At 39.4% G+C, this 18,048-nt stretch overlaps 2 protein-coding genes across 2 annotated transcripts; both read left to right on the forward strand.

Moving 5' to 3' along the window:
- Window positions 1-3,483: 3,483 nt before the first annotated feature.
- LOC140932440 (4-galactosyl-N-acetylglucosaminide 3-alpha-L-fucosyltransferase FUT6-like) lies at window positions 3,484-6,306 on the forward strand. Its single transcript, XM_073382050.1, has 2 exons — window positions 3,484-4,204; window positions 5,943-6,306. Exons 1-2 carry the CDS (start codon window positions 3,484-3,486, stop codon window positions 6,290-6,292), a joined length of 1,071 nt encoding a protein of 356 aa, XP_073238151.1. The 3' UTR covers window positions 6,293-6,306.
- Window positions 6,307-9,415: 3,109 nt separating this feature from the next.
- Window positions 9,416-17,619, forward strand: LOC140932441 (uncharacterized). Its single transcript, XM_073382051.1, has 7 exons — window positions 9,416-9,519; window positions 10,320-10,884; window positions 12,697-13,712; window positions 14,688-14,914; window positions 15,191-15,529; window positions 16,319-16,518; window positions 17,604-17,619. The coding sequence occupies exons 1-7, from the start codon at window positions 9,453-9,455 to the stop codon at window positions 17,617-17,619; spliced, it is 2,430 nt and encodes an 809-aa protein (XP_073238152.1). The 5' UTR covers window positions 9,416-9,452.
- The last annotated feature ends 429 nt before the right edge of the window (window positions 17,620-18,048 follow it).

An 18,048-nucleotide genomic window follows, 5' to 3' on the forward strand; every position in this document is an offset into this window, starting at 1 on the left:
CGCGGAGAGCGATATTGCTATTCGTTTCGTCGACGAAAACGACTACAGAGAGATTTCTGCTAAAGCTGTGTCAGCGAAACGGAAATTAAAAAAGAATCGCCCTTTCCTCTCTTGTATAGAGCTAACAGTACAGCAGAGAAATCCTTAACACACTGAATATTCTCTCAGGATCATTTATAATTTACAGTTTGTAGAGAGCAATTTCTGGTTTGATATTTATTCTTTTATTCGTCTTTTATTATTCAACAAAAATAACACTTGGCGTCCTACTTGCTTTATTGTACAAACGACCGGTTTCAATAGACCATTAAAGCACTGAGGTTACAACAACTTCGAGTTAAACTGATTTCACGGGTTGTCAAAAAGTCCAGCGATTTCCTTTTCCCAGCTGAGCGCCGACTCATTTCGCTTCAATATTCAGGAATGCTCTCCATCTCTTTACGCTTTCATAACACTAAATAGTTCAAGTGTAATAAACTTGTGGCCCTCAAACTCTTGTATTTGTGTGAGTAGTGTAGGGAAAATTGGTCAAATTCTCCACTCCCCTGACATTAAAGTGATGGTCACTGATCCTCGGGCTTTCCCCGGGGGAATATTGAAGTTTTGAACTGATCGGTGCATGAGTCTGGCGCAGAATGGCTCCCTTTTCCTTTTTTTGTATTTTATATTGTACATAGCGGAAATCTGTTTTATCTTTTTATTTAGGGAAACGTCATAGGGTCAACCTCCAGTTTTTCCTTTTCAAGATGTTTTATAATTTTTGTTTCCTCATCTTGAATAAATATGTTATGTTATGTTATGTTATGTTATGTTATGTTATGTTATGTTATGTTATGTTATGTTATGTTATGTTATGTTATGTTATGTTATGTTATGTTATGTTATGTTATGTTATGTTATGTTAGCCATGGTTTAAAATGGCGAGAAGGTGGCCCAAGTATTTCTTCTCAACTCAGTTTGACTCATGATCAATACTCGCTCGCCATTCATTCCACCATGTCGTGTTACTAATTTATCTTCAGTGCTGTCATGTCCAAACTGTTAGCCCTGTGTTAAGCACAGGCCATACACTTAATTTCAAAATGGGGGCAATACGGTATGAACCCGCGAGACAGAGAACCTGGTTCAAGAATCTGTTAGGCAGAAATTTGTTAGTTACGTTGGGCGCCCTAAATACAAGAACCTGGTTAGCCTAAAACTTGAAACAGGTTTCTATTTTCTAAAATCTATATAAAAAAACTTCTGTACACTTAGGCCAAAGATAAGTCAATGCAAGATTCTCTTTGGAGACATAAATGCTTTATCACATCAGCTCCAATGTGTGCAGATTTTATGTAAGGAATAAAAGCTGAAAACTACTTGGTACTGAGGCCCTGCATACCATAATGCGCCGTTTTCAAAAGTATACGTGTTCGTTGTCATCAGAAACGCATCGATCGATTCGCGTCCACACTACCGTTTTGATGCGTTTGGGGGGGGGGGGGGCACTGTCCACACCGTAAAACATTCGAAGACGATAGAATTGCACGTTGTGACGTATCGAGACGTAACTTGAACTCTTGGTGCATACTACAAAAACACGCGTTTGCGATATTTCATGCGATATTTCCAGTCATCGTTTCATTTCGATGCGTTTTCAACCGTCTTCGACCGTCCACATTAATACGATGTATATGCGTTTCCGTTTTGATCCACTTTCAAGAGCTAAATACACTAAACACTCTTAGCTACAGGGCGCGATCCATTCAACCAAAATTCAGACCGGTCCGACCGGGAAAAGAGGACCACCTCAAAAGGTGGACCTGTTTTTTCGAAACTTTTCCGGTTGGACCAAACCGATCCATTGAGTTTTGGACCGAAATTTCCGGAAATTTTGGTTGAATGGATCGCGCCCACAATGTCAATGTTCGCATTTTCTAAAAAAAAATACTATTCTTTCTTTTTTCCCTTCAGAATATAACAATCTTTTTAAAAACCTTATTAGCCTCGATTCGTGCTAATTACAATTTATGTAAGAACCTGTTCAGGCTAACTTGGGAAATGCAGCTTCTCTGTGGACTCGCGATTTTTCACTCTATTGCTTTTCTTTTATATCATGCTATTTAGCCCTTTTTGCACCTGCAGAATTCAAAACAATTTATATCTTGAAACGAATTGTCAAGGGTCAAAATTATCATTATGACAATGGGAAAACAAAATTTACCGCCATTTGGAATAAGTTCAAGAATTTCCCTGGGCCAAGAGTTTCTCTTAAGCCTGGGTCCATCTATCCTATGCCCTGTTTTCGGCCGTCTTTCGTCATTTGACACTTCAAACTGATGAGCCAGATTTTAGGCTCTATACTATTGGAAAACGCGCTTCATATGAGCGACAGGGCTTACGATGCGTGAAATTGATCACTCCAGAAAATACCATAACATACCATCATGTTCTTTGTTGGTCACCTCCAAATTTTGCATAAGCATTGTTTTCAGTTTCTCTTGGGGCCATTTTAACTCCCAACAGAAACTGAAGACAATGCTTGTGGAAAATTTGGAGTTGACAAACAAAGAGCATTATAGGATGTTATGGTATTTTCTGGAGTGGTCAATTTCCCAGCTGTTTTGCATATGCAACTGTGCTCATCCTCTCTGTCAAACCCTGTGTAGGCTTAGCTACAAAATTACGGAATTTTTTTGGAATTTTAGACATCGAAAAGAATTTTAGAAAATCTCAGGAACCATTAGGGAAAAAATCGACAAATTCGAGAATTTTAGAGCAGTTTGAACATTCAGCCGACGTTTTGGCAATAAGTTTCACGGCAAAAACGTTGACAAAACGTTTTTAGTTGTATTCCTACCGACCAAGAGAAGGCTCAGTCCGCTTATAAATGCTACAGCAGTCTCTAGAGCACTGTCTACTAAGCCCAACAAATTAGCGGCTTTTCATCAGAGTCGTCTAAACTACAACTTATAAGCGGTTATTCGCCAAAAGGGTCCCTCGCTATCCAAAAAAGCCGAAATTTTATTAGAATTTTTGGGAATTGTGTTTAGAGTTTTTGGAGAATTTCAGACGTTTCTAAAAGAGTTTTAGAGCTTTTCGGGAAGTTCCGGAAAGAATTTTAGGCCATATTTTGGGAATTATGTAACTAAGCCTAAACTTGTAAACTTGTGAAACTCACGAGTGAGGTAAAACAATGAATACAAAGAAGCCACTGAGAAGTCAACACAATAGAGCCAAGGAGAATAATACCTAGGAAACAAAGAAAAACTTCACAGGTTTTTAGACAGAGGTCTGTCGCCATAGTTCTTTCTTTTGAAGCTATTGTTTAAAATGGCGACAAGATGGTCAAACTATTTTTTCTTTTTCTCCTCTGGACTCATTATTTTCCTTCTTGTCGTGCTAACTTTTGACGACATTTACCTAGGTAAGTTTTCAAGGCGGACAATCAAATCGTCGTTGCAAGTAAACAACACACATTCGCTTGGAAACAACTTGGACGCGATGATAAACGTGAATTCAACAAATAACAACTCACAACTCATGCAACGGGAAAGGACAAAGACTCTTTTACTCATCTACACTGTTTTTTTCGGGACAGCAAAGTGGATAAGAGATCGTGATTGTGGATTTGAAAACAAGTTTTTATTTGCCGCAAATAAATGTCTCTCAGGTGATTTCGAATTGACCTACGACAAACAGCGATTTGAGGAAAGCGACTTAGTCGTGTTTCACGCTAGAAACATGCCAAGTGTAGATCATCTAAGAAGGCTGCTGAAAAACAGGTCCACTTCACAGCGCTGGGTATATGCTTTGTGGGAAAGTCCAAATGCAACACCAAATCCTGGTCCATTAAACGGGCTGTTTAACTCAACGTGGACTTACAGAAGCGATTCAGATTTCTTGTCGCCATATGGAAGTTACGAGGAATTGAGTGAAGAAGAAAAAATGAATGAAATAAAAAACATACCGGACTATTCCCAAGGAAAAACTGAACTTGTGGCTTGGATGGTTAGTAACTGTGGGGCTCAACCTCGAATGGCTTTTGCCCAAACGCTGAAAAAATATATCAAGGTTGACGTGTTTGGAAGGTGCTCCGGAAAATTTGGGCAACAGAGAGGTTGTGGAAATCTAGCTGCTTGCCTTAAAACGTTTAAGTTTTATCTGGCATTCGAAAACGCTTTATGTGAGGATTACATCACTGAAAAATATTGGGGAAGGCTTGGTAAGACCCTGGTTTTTTTAACACTTTTTGTTACAAAATAGTTTCCGAAAGTCCAGTTGGAAAGTAAATAGAACACCATTTTTTGGGTCGTTCCAGCAGAGAATTTCCGCATACATGCCAACTCTCCCGGATACAGCACCGATCTCCCGCTCTCCTGTACGGGTCATCCAATCTCTGGGATAAAATCGACTTTTGAACTTTTCTGTGCTTAAGTTTAAAGTTTAGCTCATTTTTATAGTCAAAACTGGAATTTGTTTTATTTATAGTACGGTTTCTGGGGCATCTTTGCATCAAAACGAGAAGTCCAAAGACTATCCATCCAAAAGGCCCGGAGCTAGCCCTCGAAGAAAATTAAAATCCCACAGTTTTTGAACGGTCAAAATGCGTAGTAAGATTCATACGTGCCAGTGAAAAATCGTCCCACTGATTGCTTCTTTTTCATTGGATGTCGTTAAACAATAATCGCCGACCAAGTCTGCTTTAAATCAGTTACTGTTCAACCATTTGGTTTATGACATCCAATCAAAACCAGGCAATCAGCGGGACGATTTCTCACTGGGATGTGACAGTATTTATGAAAAAGTCGAGAAAACGTTCTGGTTTTGTAGTTTATTCATATTTTAAGGACAGTGAATTTACATCTGCAATTCAAATGGATGGAAAGTTTTAAACTACTAGGTATGTGAAAAGGATACCATTTGTCAATAGCAGGTCTACAAAAGGGGTACCGTTCCTCTCAAAAATTCCTCTATAAAAGGGCTGGACCTAAGGGCGGAGCCTCCTAGTAACAAACACAAACCTGTCAGAAAAACCTATAGACCTAAACATGATATTTTCTGCCTTTTAATAGCGTTTAGTTTTCCTTTTTGATATCTTATAATATACTTCGAATGCGCTCATAGACATGGTGGTGATTCTATTTTCGAGGGGAAAAAGTGCCCTAAAATGTGTCTAAAACTAAACTGATCCGTAAAAACGCCGTGACATAGGCCTAGTATGGGAGTTACTCGCTCCAGGTTATGGGCTCCTGAATTGTGGCATTTTAAAATACTCGCTAGCCTAAAAGTTTTTCTGATTTCCTGTTTTCCTTATTCTGTAAGTGTTTTCTTCTCTAATTGGCAATATTATAAGTGAAATGAACTACTGCCTGCGGGCCATGATACAGGCCCTCTAACTGGGACAGATTCCTGGGACGGTTATTAGAGCGTGACCGCTTAATACAGGTGCACAGCATTGGTAAATAGCATTTTAGCTATGGGCGTCTACAATTTAAAGAGGGTCTGAATGGGGGTACATCGATAACACTAAACACTTCTTTTTTTGGCTTTGTAACATGAGACAGTTAAATTTTAGGCATTTTAACAGTAACAGTATTATATTCTTTGTAACAGTAAATTTTCTCCAGGAAAAAGAAAACACGTCTCCAAAAAGGCCAATATTATTTTGTTTAGTATATCAAGGAGTTTTCGGCCATTTTACGACAATTTAAAAGACTGCCGAAGATTTTCGAAGGCTAACGAAGAGGTCCGACCATTGCTGAAGATATCCGAAGAACCCTCCAAACACTTGACAGTACTTTCTTCGGAAACAGCAAACATTAAAAACTTGGCCAATTTAACAGCAAACACTAAAAATTATGGGAGAATAACATTTAACACCAAACCCCATATAGACCCTCTATAAATATTGCACAGTTTGGTAGTTGTTAGATCATGATTAGATCTTTTTTTTATTGCAGGTGATATGAATGTCATCCCAGTTGTGATGGGAGGTGCCAATTACTCCAAGCTGGCTATTCCGGGGTCTTACATCAATGTTATGGACTTCAAAACTGTTAAGCAACTGGCAGAGTACCTTCAGTATCTGGACAAAAATAACACTGCTTATAATGAATACTTTAAATGGAGACTAAAATACAAGGTGTTTCGCAGCAACCTTGATTTATCAAAGTGTCAAATATGTAAATGGTATGTTTCAAAATCTCCGCTTGAACCGAAAGTTTATGGTGACCTTAGAACGCATTGGTTGAAGAAGGGACGATGTAATGAGAAAAGCCATCTTATCCGAAATATGTGGAAAGACGAATGATTCCTTAGAAATGGTCACATAATATTACTACACATTTACAGTTCTTTTAAACGCAAAGAAATGTAACAATCATGACATGCTTAGGTCAGTTGGAGAAGGTAGTTTTAATTTAGAAGAGACAATTTGTTGGTTATGCGACTTAGTCTGCTTCACGGCTGTCTTGTGTCGTCACGCAACGCTCCTCTCCACAGACGGGTCACGCTCAGCAGCCGTTTTGGGGGAGGAGCGTTGCGTGACGACACGAAGAACGGCTGCGAAGCAGACCCGTCACACTAACTCTTCACTTTTTTAATAGCACGGGCGTAACGAGTCAGGGGATAAGAGGCGACTGTATTCGTAGGGGAGTCTGTATCACGCCGAAAAGATAAATGGCTACAGGTGCCCTGTGGCTCTGACCATGGGCATTGGCCATGGCGGAGAAGTTAAACGTAACATTACCCGTTCAAATTCCCCATACCAGCGATGTAAATAGTATTTTTGACAGTGTAGTGTAACGGAACAGACCCTAATAGCTATTTTGCCGGCACGAACCAGAGGACTAGGTCGGCTTGGTGTAATTGTGGGTAGCCTTCTGATGTTTTTTGGACATCTTAGCTTAGGAAGAAACAAAAAGGAAATTGCGGTGATAATCATAAGGAACGCATTTCTGGAAAGGAAAAAAGCCTTTATCTTGACGTTTATTATGTTCCAACATACATCTTCAGAAGTAATAAACCTTTGAATAACAACAGAAATTTAAACGTAGAATAAGTAACTAATTAAACAAAATGTATGTTGGAACATACGAAACGTCAAGTTAAGGTCTTTTTATTCTTCTTTCCAGAAAGGCCTTTATATTTCCTTATTTTTATCACCGCAGTTTGCTTTTTGTTTCTTCTTCTGAGATATGTTTAGTTGTTCTTTGCAAATTCGAATCAGTCTAGGTCAGAATTCATTCCACCTAATTTTTATTTTATTTGTCAATGTTTGTTATATTTGTTAGTAGGCATTTGGCAGTCGTTAGTTTCCGTGTACCTCTGCCTCCGACTGGACGACACCGCAGCCAATTTCAGTAGGAGGGGGTTTTTCCAAGAAACAGTTTTGCGTTTTCGTATCCGGCGGTGTCGTACTTTGCTTCTTTAGCGGTTTGTTTTTCATCATAGCGGGTTTTGTTACTAAGGGCGGTCTTATAACCTTACTGTGATTTTCCAATAAACTGGTTTTGAGGTCCTTGCTGACCTACAGACCCTTGTATCGACTCTTGTGTGTGTTTTTCTGGGTAGTTTAGGAAAAATTGGTCAAATTCTCCACTCCCCTGGGACACTAAAGTGCTGGTTAAATGCCCGGGGTTTGCCCGGGGGGATATTGAAGTTTCAAGCTGATCGGTGCATGAGTCTAGCGCAGAATGGATGTTTTCCTGCTTGTGTTTCTTTGTACTGTCCCCTCACTATCTGAACGTACGCTTGGAACAGGCCAAATCACCATATTCCTGATATTCAGATTCATATTCACTTTCCTGATATTCACTTTTTGAAGCTAGTTGTTCGTCTTGTTCATCTGTTGTTATTATTGATGATTAGTGATCCAATTTATCTTTTGTAAATAGTTTTTAAATGTCCTATTTTATATATTTTATATTGTACATAGCTTATATCTGCTTTATCTTTTAATTTAGGGAAAAGTCATGGGGTCAACCTCAAGTTTTTCCTTTTCAAGATAATTTATAATTTGTATTTTCCTCTCTTGAAAAAAAATACGTCATGTTATGTTATGTAATGTTAGCTATCATTTAAAATTGCGAGAAGGTGTCCAAACTACTTCTTCTTCTTCTTCGTCTCAATTTGGCTGCTTAACTTAACGTTGAAAGAGAAGCGATTCAGATTTCTTGTCGCCATATGGAAGTTACGAGGAACTGAGTAAGGAAGAAAAAATAGATAAAATGAAAAACATACCGGACTATTCCCAAGGAAAAACTGAACTTGTGGCTTGGATGGTTGGTAATTGTGGCGCTCAACCTCGAATGGCATTTGTCCAAAACCTGAAAAATACATTGTGGTAGCACTACGCTCGCATATCACTCACACTGCGAAAATGTAGCCTCTGCTCGCAGGGTATAGTAATCGTCCATCTTTCTGTTGATAGCTCGAGAAAAGATATGTTGCAGACATACTAGGCTGGAATTTTTTGTGCATGTTTTGTAATCGCGATGAAGATCAGTGGAAGAACGCGAATTCACTTTTTAAGCGACCTTCCTTCGCATCACTGTCCCCGGAAGCTGCTTCGTGCAGGAACTGCAATAAGACTGACTAGTCACAGTCGTGTCACAGTCGTGACCAACATCAATTTTCTCCCAACCAACATCCGCAGATCATCAAAAGTAAAGGTTCTAAGAATTACTAAAATTGATAGCCTGCGTAGCACGCGCTAGGAAATGGGCGCAAGAAAGAACGGGCGCGCGCGAGGGATACACGCGAGGGAGAGGGAGCGGCGGCACGGAAGGCCCTCGAAAATCGCGCGCGCGTTATTTCTTGCGCCCATTTATTTCCTATCGCCTGCTACGCAGGCTACTAAATTGATTACCAAAGGGAGAATGCTTTGATCTTAAACTAAATTCTCTCAACTATTCTTAAAAGAAATGTATGGAGATCAGTCTTGAGAAGTTGGATGTGGATCTTGGGGCTTAAAGAGTTATGTAACGATAACGACGACGGAAATGAGAACGTCAAAAAAGCAACTAAGAATATGGTTTAGATTAGAAAAACAACAAATTTGCACGTGCCTCACGCTTTTTTTACATTTCTTTGCCGTCGTTACTCGACCACGATTTGCCGGTTATCATCAGATCTCAACGGCCTAAACCCCTACGGACAACTCATGAAGTTTACACAACGTACTATTGTTTGTCGCTTCGTTTTCGAGCACTGACTATTAATAGTAACACTGAAAATAAGCCGCTGGAACAAAATTCAAATTTAATTAGCCTTATCAAAATTAAACTTTAAAAGAACCTATAAACGTCTACGAACTTCTAGAACAGCGTTCCTTGAAGCGGCGAAATGCGCGCGCATTAGGCTAATCAAATTATCAGTAAAATTTGTCTTTATGACGTCAACCGAGTTATTTAGTCATTTTCCAGACGAAATGGCGTTGTGTGAACACAGTTGTTGATGCAGCGTCTAATATGGAAAGGAAAAAAGCGATCGTTGCTATTTTCGTTTGTTTGTTTATACTGGATAATGCTTGCGAAGGTAAGGGAACACTTATTTTAGAGTTTCTTTTTGCTTCAAAGCTAGTTTTGCAGAGGAAAAGACATCATCTAATCGCCACTAATTGCTTGTCGCGTTTCCCAAACGGATAAACATTCTACACATCTATTTCATGAGCCGTGTTTCCTTTGAATAGCACTTTGATGAAGCTGTGATAGACTGACTTCTTTTTCTTCGCGCGCAAATAATAACAACAACGATAGCAACAGTACAACTTTATTGTAAGAATAAACTTGATTTATTACACTGTCTGCAGGTAACAAAAGCCAATCTAGGCGGCGCAGAAGAGCAACTGAGGACTAGGGTTTAACTTTTTGTAAAATAAATAATCGGCAAAGATTTCGGTATATAGTTGTTGTTGTTGTACAGGCTGAAAAAAGTTTTTCTCAGCGTTGTTGCTTAGGGTACAGTACAAACGCGCGCAAAACGACAGTAATATTTTATGAAAATGTACTAACGAGTTTAACCACTAAGCATTACTCTATGAAATGCTGCGTTTTTATCAACTTATCCTTAAAATTTGCCCAGAAGTTCCAAAACAGAGTGAGAGATGACGCGCCATGAAATTATAGATTCTAGATTTAAGTCTTTGTCACCCTAACCCCTGAGTATTGGGCTTTCGCTTCTCACTACCCCTCCCCTCCCCCGCTAAGTAGGGCCTGATACTCAGGTTATTGCCACCCCGGTTTTAAATTATATACGATTATTCGCTAAAGTAGAATCGGAGATAATTAGTAACCCTGTTAACCCCTCTCTTGTTTTGTTGGGCGTTACTCTTGCAGGTTCACCTATTCGAACTCAAGTTCCAAAGGACTCTCTCGCGTTCACTGCCTCCTCACTTTTTGATGCTGACGAACTAGAAAAGGTTCGTTGGGGAGGAACACAACCTGTACCTCTGAAACTATTCTCCTCACCGACTCAGCTGGCTTCACTGAAGGAAACCGACAACTTACATGATACTGACTCAGATGATGAATTCCGTACCACATCAAAAGAAAACATCCAAGAAAAAGCCAATGAAAATGAGCAACAGTCTTCTCGAGAAGAGTCTTTTCCGCGAAGCAAGCCTAAGGTGTCATCGAGACATGGCAGAGGCTCCTCTAACCAAGGAAGCAGACACAACACCGCTACACCATACCCGGATGATATGACGTCTTCAGGTATTCGTTGGCAAGTTGCTCATCTTTATGAAAGCAAAGACGATGACAAGAATGTCAAGAAAAAGAAGAAGAAAAATAAGAAAAAGCCTCACGATCCTTCGGAATCTGGTTCTGCAGCAATTGTTGCGGGAATTTGCGCTGGTATCTTGGTTTTGCTTTGTTTTATTTCTGGCCTGGTGCGTCTATGGTAAGTAAACAGTATATATTATAAGCTACACTACAGCCAAGTGTTTATGGTGGTTCATGCAATGGCTATGCGGCAAAAGTTAATCTTAGCTTTTTCCACAGAAATGTAAAATAAAGAAAATTAATTTCATGAAAATCAAAAGGAATATTTTTCTATAGTTTTCCTATTTTTGGAGCTTCGTGAGAGTTAAAAACAAAATCCATTATGAAATTGAGTAATTTGAAATTGCAGTGGACAAAAACCTTGTATCAGAATCATTTCAAGCCAAGAAAGGACAGAGAAGGCATCCCCCATACTCACCCTATTCCATAGGTAATTCGTATCGAGTTATTTTTAAGACCACAGATCCCAAGGGGGATTAGACAACAGCCAATCACATAGCGCAAATGTGTTCCGCGTGGATGACGCCGATCAGAACCACGCGTCCTTCACGAATTGACGATGAAAAAAATGGCGGAAGACGCGGAGAGCGATATTGCTATTCGTTTTGTCGACGAAAACGACTAAAGAGAGATTTCTACTAAAGCGGTGTCAGCGAAATGGAAATTAAAAAAGAATCGCCCTTCCTCTCTCAAACTTGGCAAAATGAAATCTTACGCATGACGATTTTACCTGTGTTTTCTCAATTCCCGTGAAAATTGAACTTTTTTTTCTTGGGCTCCTGTAAGAAAGTGTCTTTGGTGTTATTACAGATAACTAATTACATCTGTAGCCCTTTAAAAAGTGTAAAAAAGAATGCGACATTGTTTAAATTATTCTGGTACGAGGTTTCTGTCCAATGAAAATTAAAATTACTCAATTTCCTATTGGAATAAAATCGCCAGAGTTGCATAGCAGAAATTTTGGCACCCCGTTCTAGTGGACTAGACAGCAAAAATTTCTTCCCCTTCCCAGTTTAAGTAGGAACTAATATTTCACTCTTGTTCTTCACGTTCTTCACACTAATGATAAGTCTCCCGTAAATGATGCTTTATTTAAGGCCAATTCCTCTGATTTCTATAACTTATTCCGACAAAATTCCTTGAAAGTTCTACCCGCGACACACCGACATATTCCTATATCGTATTTATATAGCAGTTCCAGAGGGCTTTTTCTCATTCAAATCCATCTTATTACCTTTTACAAAATAACTAAGATAGTACGCGCGCTCTGATTGGCCGAGAGGAGTGTTTGCGTGAGAGTATGTAAACATGGTTGTGGCGTCAAGTTGTTTGGCTTTTCGCGCGCTATTAAATAAATCACGCAAGCACGAATTTGAAAAAGTTTTCGAGTTCAAAACTCGACAAGTTTACTTTATTCACCCATTCCTTCGTCGGCTGAAACATGGAAAATCGTTACAAAGAAGGTGAGTCAATTTTTCTTTGCTTAAGCCGGCATTTTGAGCGAGGAAAATCCGTATTTTGCAAAGCATCTTTTTGCAAAACCAGAACTGATTACGCATCCAAGACTTCGTGGACAAGATTTTGCGACTGGTAAGAATTTCTCTTTTAATCAGTGCCATACATAAAGTTTTGCGTTTTTTCTCGTGAAAGTTTTTTTATAAAAGCAATAGAAAACTTTTTCCTGTGTTTGCATAGCCTGATATAAACACTCGAGGCGTTGGGAGAATTCTCGACGGTTATGCAAACCCTCGACTTCGTCTCGGGTTTGCATAACTGTCTCGAATTCTCCCAACCCCTCTCGTGTTTATATCAGGCTATGCAAACACAGAAAACGTTTTCTATTGCTTAATTATTTTCAATGGATGGAGATACCAAGGGAGGAGTACATCACTTTTCGTCATTCCCTTTTTTGACCATTCTCTTTTCACAGGAGGAAGTGTAAGAAGCGTTCTGGGGAGCCCAGCGACGCTGAACTCGGCTTGGTGACCCCGTGGCCAACAGAACAGGAAGCAGCTGTTAGCGATGAGGAAATTATTTACGAGAAAAAAGTCACGGGAGGTAAAAACAAAGCAGAATCCAAAAGTAAGTCTGACTCAAAGCCCAAGGCTTCCCCCCAAACCGGCCAGAGCATCAATTACGCTGCACATCCACCAGCAATCCCTAGTAAAGGACTACAGGGCTTGGATTTAACTCCTACATTTCGCAGCACAGGAACCCCATTCGCGGAAGAATGGACTGTTAATGAATCTTTCGACTCACTATATTCTGCAGTCCCATCCACAGGCTCGTCAATGTCTGAGCCATCTATCTGGACACCAAATGAAACTCCTCCGTCTACTCCAAACAACACGCCTTCCTTGACGTCGGAATCAGACACAAGGACAGTCTGTAAAGAGTCCTTCCCTAAAATCAAACTGGAAACTTATTCTGCTTATGGCGAAAACGTGACGGCTTCAGACACCAAGATAAACCCTCGACTCCAAGCCAAGACCTCCGCGGAATCCTCTTGTCTTTCCAAGGGATCTGGAGAAAGTGTTCCGATAGAATCCGACAAAACGAATTCATCAGAATCGTGTAAGACTCCAGTGGCACCCTTGAACGAAGTTATTATAACAATGGAAGATGACGAGGAAGTGAAACTGGTGCTGGTTCCTTCGATTGAGTGTTCGTCGGAGGAAATTCTAATGACAGATAAACGGTCAAAGTCAAAGGAGACCGTGGTTACTGACGGAAAGGTATCAAGCAAAAATGAGAAGGTGTGGGCTTCGTCTCTTGACAGCGGAGATCGTTATCTGTTGGGATCTGGACACGAATCGTCCTCTGGAGAACTTATCTACTCAAGTGAGGTTCCCATCATACCGGATCATGCAGAGGTTATTTCATGTAAACCACCTTTGCCTCCGCCTCCAATGACACCGCTGACCGCTTCAAGTGAACTCAGGCGAGGTTTGTAAGCATCGGAGATTTAGATTAGATTTTCAATATGTCCAGGAATACCTTCCCTTGCCGCGCGTCATTAGAGCTACGTCACGCGTTCCCGGATTGCATGCCAAAGCCCAAAGCATGTCTGCGTCTGTGTCCTAGACTAGTTCAGGGCCTAAATCTGTACGAGCCACACTGAATGGCGAAACAGCTGTCTACGGCTACAACCTCACTCTTTTTGGGGTTCGATCGGTGTTTTGTTGATGTCTTGGAAAGTTAATTTTCAAGTATATTTTTGCTGATCAGGTCTTCTTTAGATCGGACATTCTGCAACATATTCGTTGTGGTCCTTTTCAGTTAATGTTCATTTAAATCCAGAAATCCAAAAGATTTTGCCTGTCTCTTACAAGCGAAATATTGCCCTTGTACAGAGGATTTAATTTGGGAAGAAATAAATGACGAAACTCCTTATATATCGCGGTCACAAAAAAACGGAAGCGGTCTGGTCCCTGTTGTTCAAACGTTGGATAGTGCTATCCACCGGATAAATCACTATCCAGCCGATAAGTATTAGGGAAACCAATTGCGCTATCCATTGGATAGATTTTACCCTGTGGATAGCGCTATCCAACGTTTGAACAACCGCGGCCTAGAAAGTAGAGTCTCGATTCACGCGGTAACGGTTGACTACAGAGTTGATGTGGCGGTAAAGGTTTAGGGCGCGAGCGAGGAGGGCAGAACTTCGCAAGCCATTCAAACTCAGGTGACTACAGAACGACTTGACCGACTTATCACTCAATTTCAATTTATCGCGTTATGTTTTTTTAGACTGCAAGTAGTCTTCATTTTTCTCCGGTAGGGTGATTGTCACGTGCGCTCGCGTTTCGCTCGCTCTACTATCCCTGAGGAAAAATGGGGATTACTCGTAGTCTATGTCTTTATTTATCATTTTCTTTCCTTTTCCCCGTTACATCCAGTGTTTGTTGTTTCTATTTTCAGGGAAGGCATTTGGGGGACGCAAAACCAAGGAAAATAGGCTCTTCATTAAGCATCTGACGTCGGCAAACTATTTCCAAGGTTTCCTTGGTAATATAACCTTGGCTATTTCCAAAATTCTGACCAAAAACGGAGGATTCGCAGACAAAAGCAAAGAAAAACGAAGAGTTATTAGAGAACAGACGAAAGAAACGAAAGCATCTCTCTTTGAAAGTATTCTTCTAGCAAAGGTGAAACTAATACTGTAAAATAAAGTTATGACAGCCTAAATTTTTACTACTGGTGTTCTTCATTACAAGAAAAAAAGACGTCAGCCTTGAGGTTATTTTAACTATTAGTCATTTTTCAGTTTCATAATTTATTTCATATAAAGGATTAAGCATCACAGTTTAGCAAACAGAAGATACACATTGGTTACAAACGAAAAATCGTGACCTATTTGCTTCTTTATAATCGTGAAATGTCTACTTTCTGTTAAAACTGAAATTAAATTATTTATTATACAGAGCATTATCATGAACGAGAACATGAACACAGCAAGAGATAAGAAATGTGCTTCTCGACGTCGTATCATCCGCAAGGCATTCTCTCTCCCCGCCGGAAGCACCCTCCGATCACACACCCCGCTCTCACAGGAAGTCGCTTTTGCACGCGCTGTCCTTTTTCCCAGCTTCATTCGTAAATGGGTTTTGAGAAGAGCTTATGAAAGATGCAAGGTGATCGGGGAGATTGTGAAGAAATTGAAAAATCCTTCCTTTGAACACGTTCTCCAGATTGCAGCCTCGACTGTCAACCCTGACCCCATTACAAGAGATTTGAACGCTAAAGGAAACTATAAGCGAAGGGTAGGTAGTAAAATACAAATCAAAGTGTATTCATTGCTCAAGTTAAACCTGCAGAAGCCACTCCTGACCCGTTATTTAATGGTCACAGGCATATTGTGTTTTAGTGATTAGTTCTGTAGTGGAGTCAGCGCCTAATACCTTTCACCTTACACAAAATTTCCTGTAAAATTGTGAAGATATATATCACACAAATTTCATCAGGGAGCCCTAACCATAACAGTTTTTGTGTGGGTTTTGCGGGTATTGCATTAAAACTTAAAATATGTGACCCAATTTTCTTAAGTTGCAATCCATGTCGAAATCTTTGCAATCAGTAGCAACAAACGATAGAAACTAGTTTGAATACCTAAATATAGTCTCACATGTAGATAACTGGGACATTATTTTTGGAATTCAGTCGTTTTGAAGACACGTTGCAGTTTTAAAATGATAGAAAAACAGTGCGACATAGTCCCTTAAATTTAGGCTTCACAGGGGCATTATCAGGACAATGCAAGGGCATTTATATCTTTACTATCATCTGGTATATATGAATCGAATGTTTAGTATTTTTGTAAGTTTTAAATTCATAATTACAGTTGGTTCGATTAGCTCGCTTTAATCGATGAAGCTTAAAGTCAGAGCTGATTGTGAATTTTTAACTTCAGTCTCTAATATATGTCCGTAGCACCTGAAGTTCAATCTAAGGTTGTTATACACGTCCCACGTCACGTTGATTGCAAGGCTACAGGGATAAGATTTTTACACCCATACTTAACCTTACTTTTGTTTCTCTGTGCTTTCTTTTAGATCATGAAGATCGATGCACTAATGCTGCAAAACAAGCGTCAAACGAGTACTTTTTCATTAGATATACAGTTGGGCAGGAACGTAATTTGTGGACAGTCAGTATTGAACCACGAAAACAACCCAAAAAAAGATTGCGACTGTTATTTTTGCAAAAAGCATTGGAGCAAAATAGGAGGACGTCCATCCTTTAAATCTCAGAGGTTTGTATGATTGCTGATTGCCACAAAATTTAACAATTCTAATTTTTTAGGGGAAATTGTTTATATTTCGTTACATGGACTAGTGACGGTCATACGATGAATGGTAAGTCGGTTCCTTTTGAATGTTTAAAGTCAGGAATTACGAATCCATTGAACCAATCACGTTGCATCAAATTATATTTCATTTATATTTGATTGAAAAAACGTTAAATTTGTCGCTAAAAAGAATAAACCCTGAACGATGAGTCGTCAAGGATAAATCGGTACGGTCGCAATTAAGCTGCTCGTGCGGATGCAAATCCCTAGAAGTTTTTTGTTTAAGGCATGCTGTTGTATTTTTATGTCGTCCAAGAAAGCTTTTAGGTCCTATCTTATGAGTGTCAAGTCTGCGTTAACGATATGGCTACTGTCTTTAACTGTACGGAGACCTCTTATGAGTCCAACAGAGGTCAAAATGTAAGCTTATTGCTATGAAAACTCTGGAAGCCTTTTGCCCTTTTTTGCGGTGAATGCATCGCCGCGAAAAGCTTCGATAGTGTAAACTTTTCTGAAAAGAACTTCAAATTTGCAATGCTAATAATAAAGTTTTATCACATAAATGAAGATCATCGTAGAAAAAAAAATTCAGGCTTGTACGTGATTCGAACCCTTGACCTCAGCCCTGTTCTGGAGTTTTTAGACTCTCTCAGGCCCAGTTCAACAAATTAAATGATACGAATTTAACGGTTGATTCAGACGTCTACCACCACTTCTTGTGTAAGATTACAGGATTACAGTCAATTTAAGATAAAATTCATAGTACCATAATTACAATAGAAGATATATATCTTAATAGTGAAAACAATACAGTTTAAGTTAAACAAGAACACTTTTATAAAATAGGCAAAATAGGTAATACAGAAGGATCAAAACGGTGAGGAGACCTTAGAAACCCAAAAGCTTCTACAAGGAGGCCTCCCCATGATATGGTCATTGATTGAAATCATTTAGGACTATTAGGCACCATAAGAATTCAGTAGACTTCAGCATGCATAACCCATTATTTCCACCCAAGCCTTAACATGTTTTCTGTCTTTTTATTTCAGGTTGTTCCTCCACTGATGTACTTTAAGTTTTACTTTACGACTCATCTTACTTCTCTACCGGTCCATTCGTGACCACAGAATTTTTCACGCTGAATGTTCGAAGAAAAATTCTTCGTATTACGAATAAATGCTTGTGCTTATGATGTGTATATTTTCTGAGCTTATCCTATGCATGTGTGTGAATTAATTTCTATTCGGGAAAGAAAATACGCCCTTGTTTTGCTAATTAAATTGTTTTTAAATCTTGTGTAGTTTAAAAGGGACAAGGAAGGAGATTTCGTTCGTCTATTTTTACTTGCTAACGCTTAATACTTGACAAGGTTAGGAAATGTTCATTATAACCTTTCTTTGTTCTTCACAATTATTTTTGATAAAGAAAACACATCACCAATAAACGGCTTTTCAAAACTATAAGAGATGATAATATTTGTCTACTTTCTGTGTA

Source organism: Porites lutea, chromosome 3, assembly GCF_958299795.1.
Source record: "Porites lutea chromosome 3, jaPorLute2.1, whole genome shotgun sequence".
Classification (NCBI taxonomy): Eukaryota; Metazoa; Cnidaria; class Anthozoa; order Scleractinia; family Poritidae; genus Porites; species Porites lutea.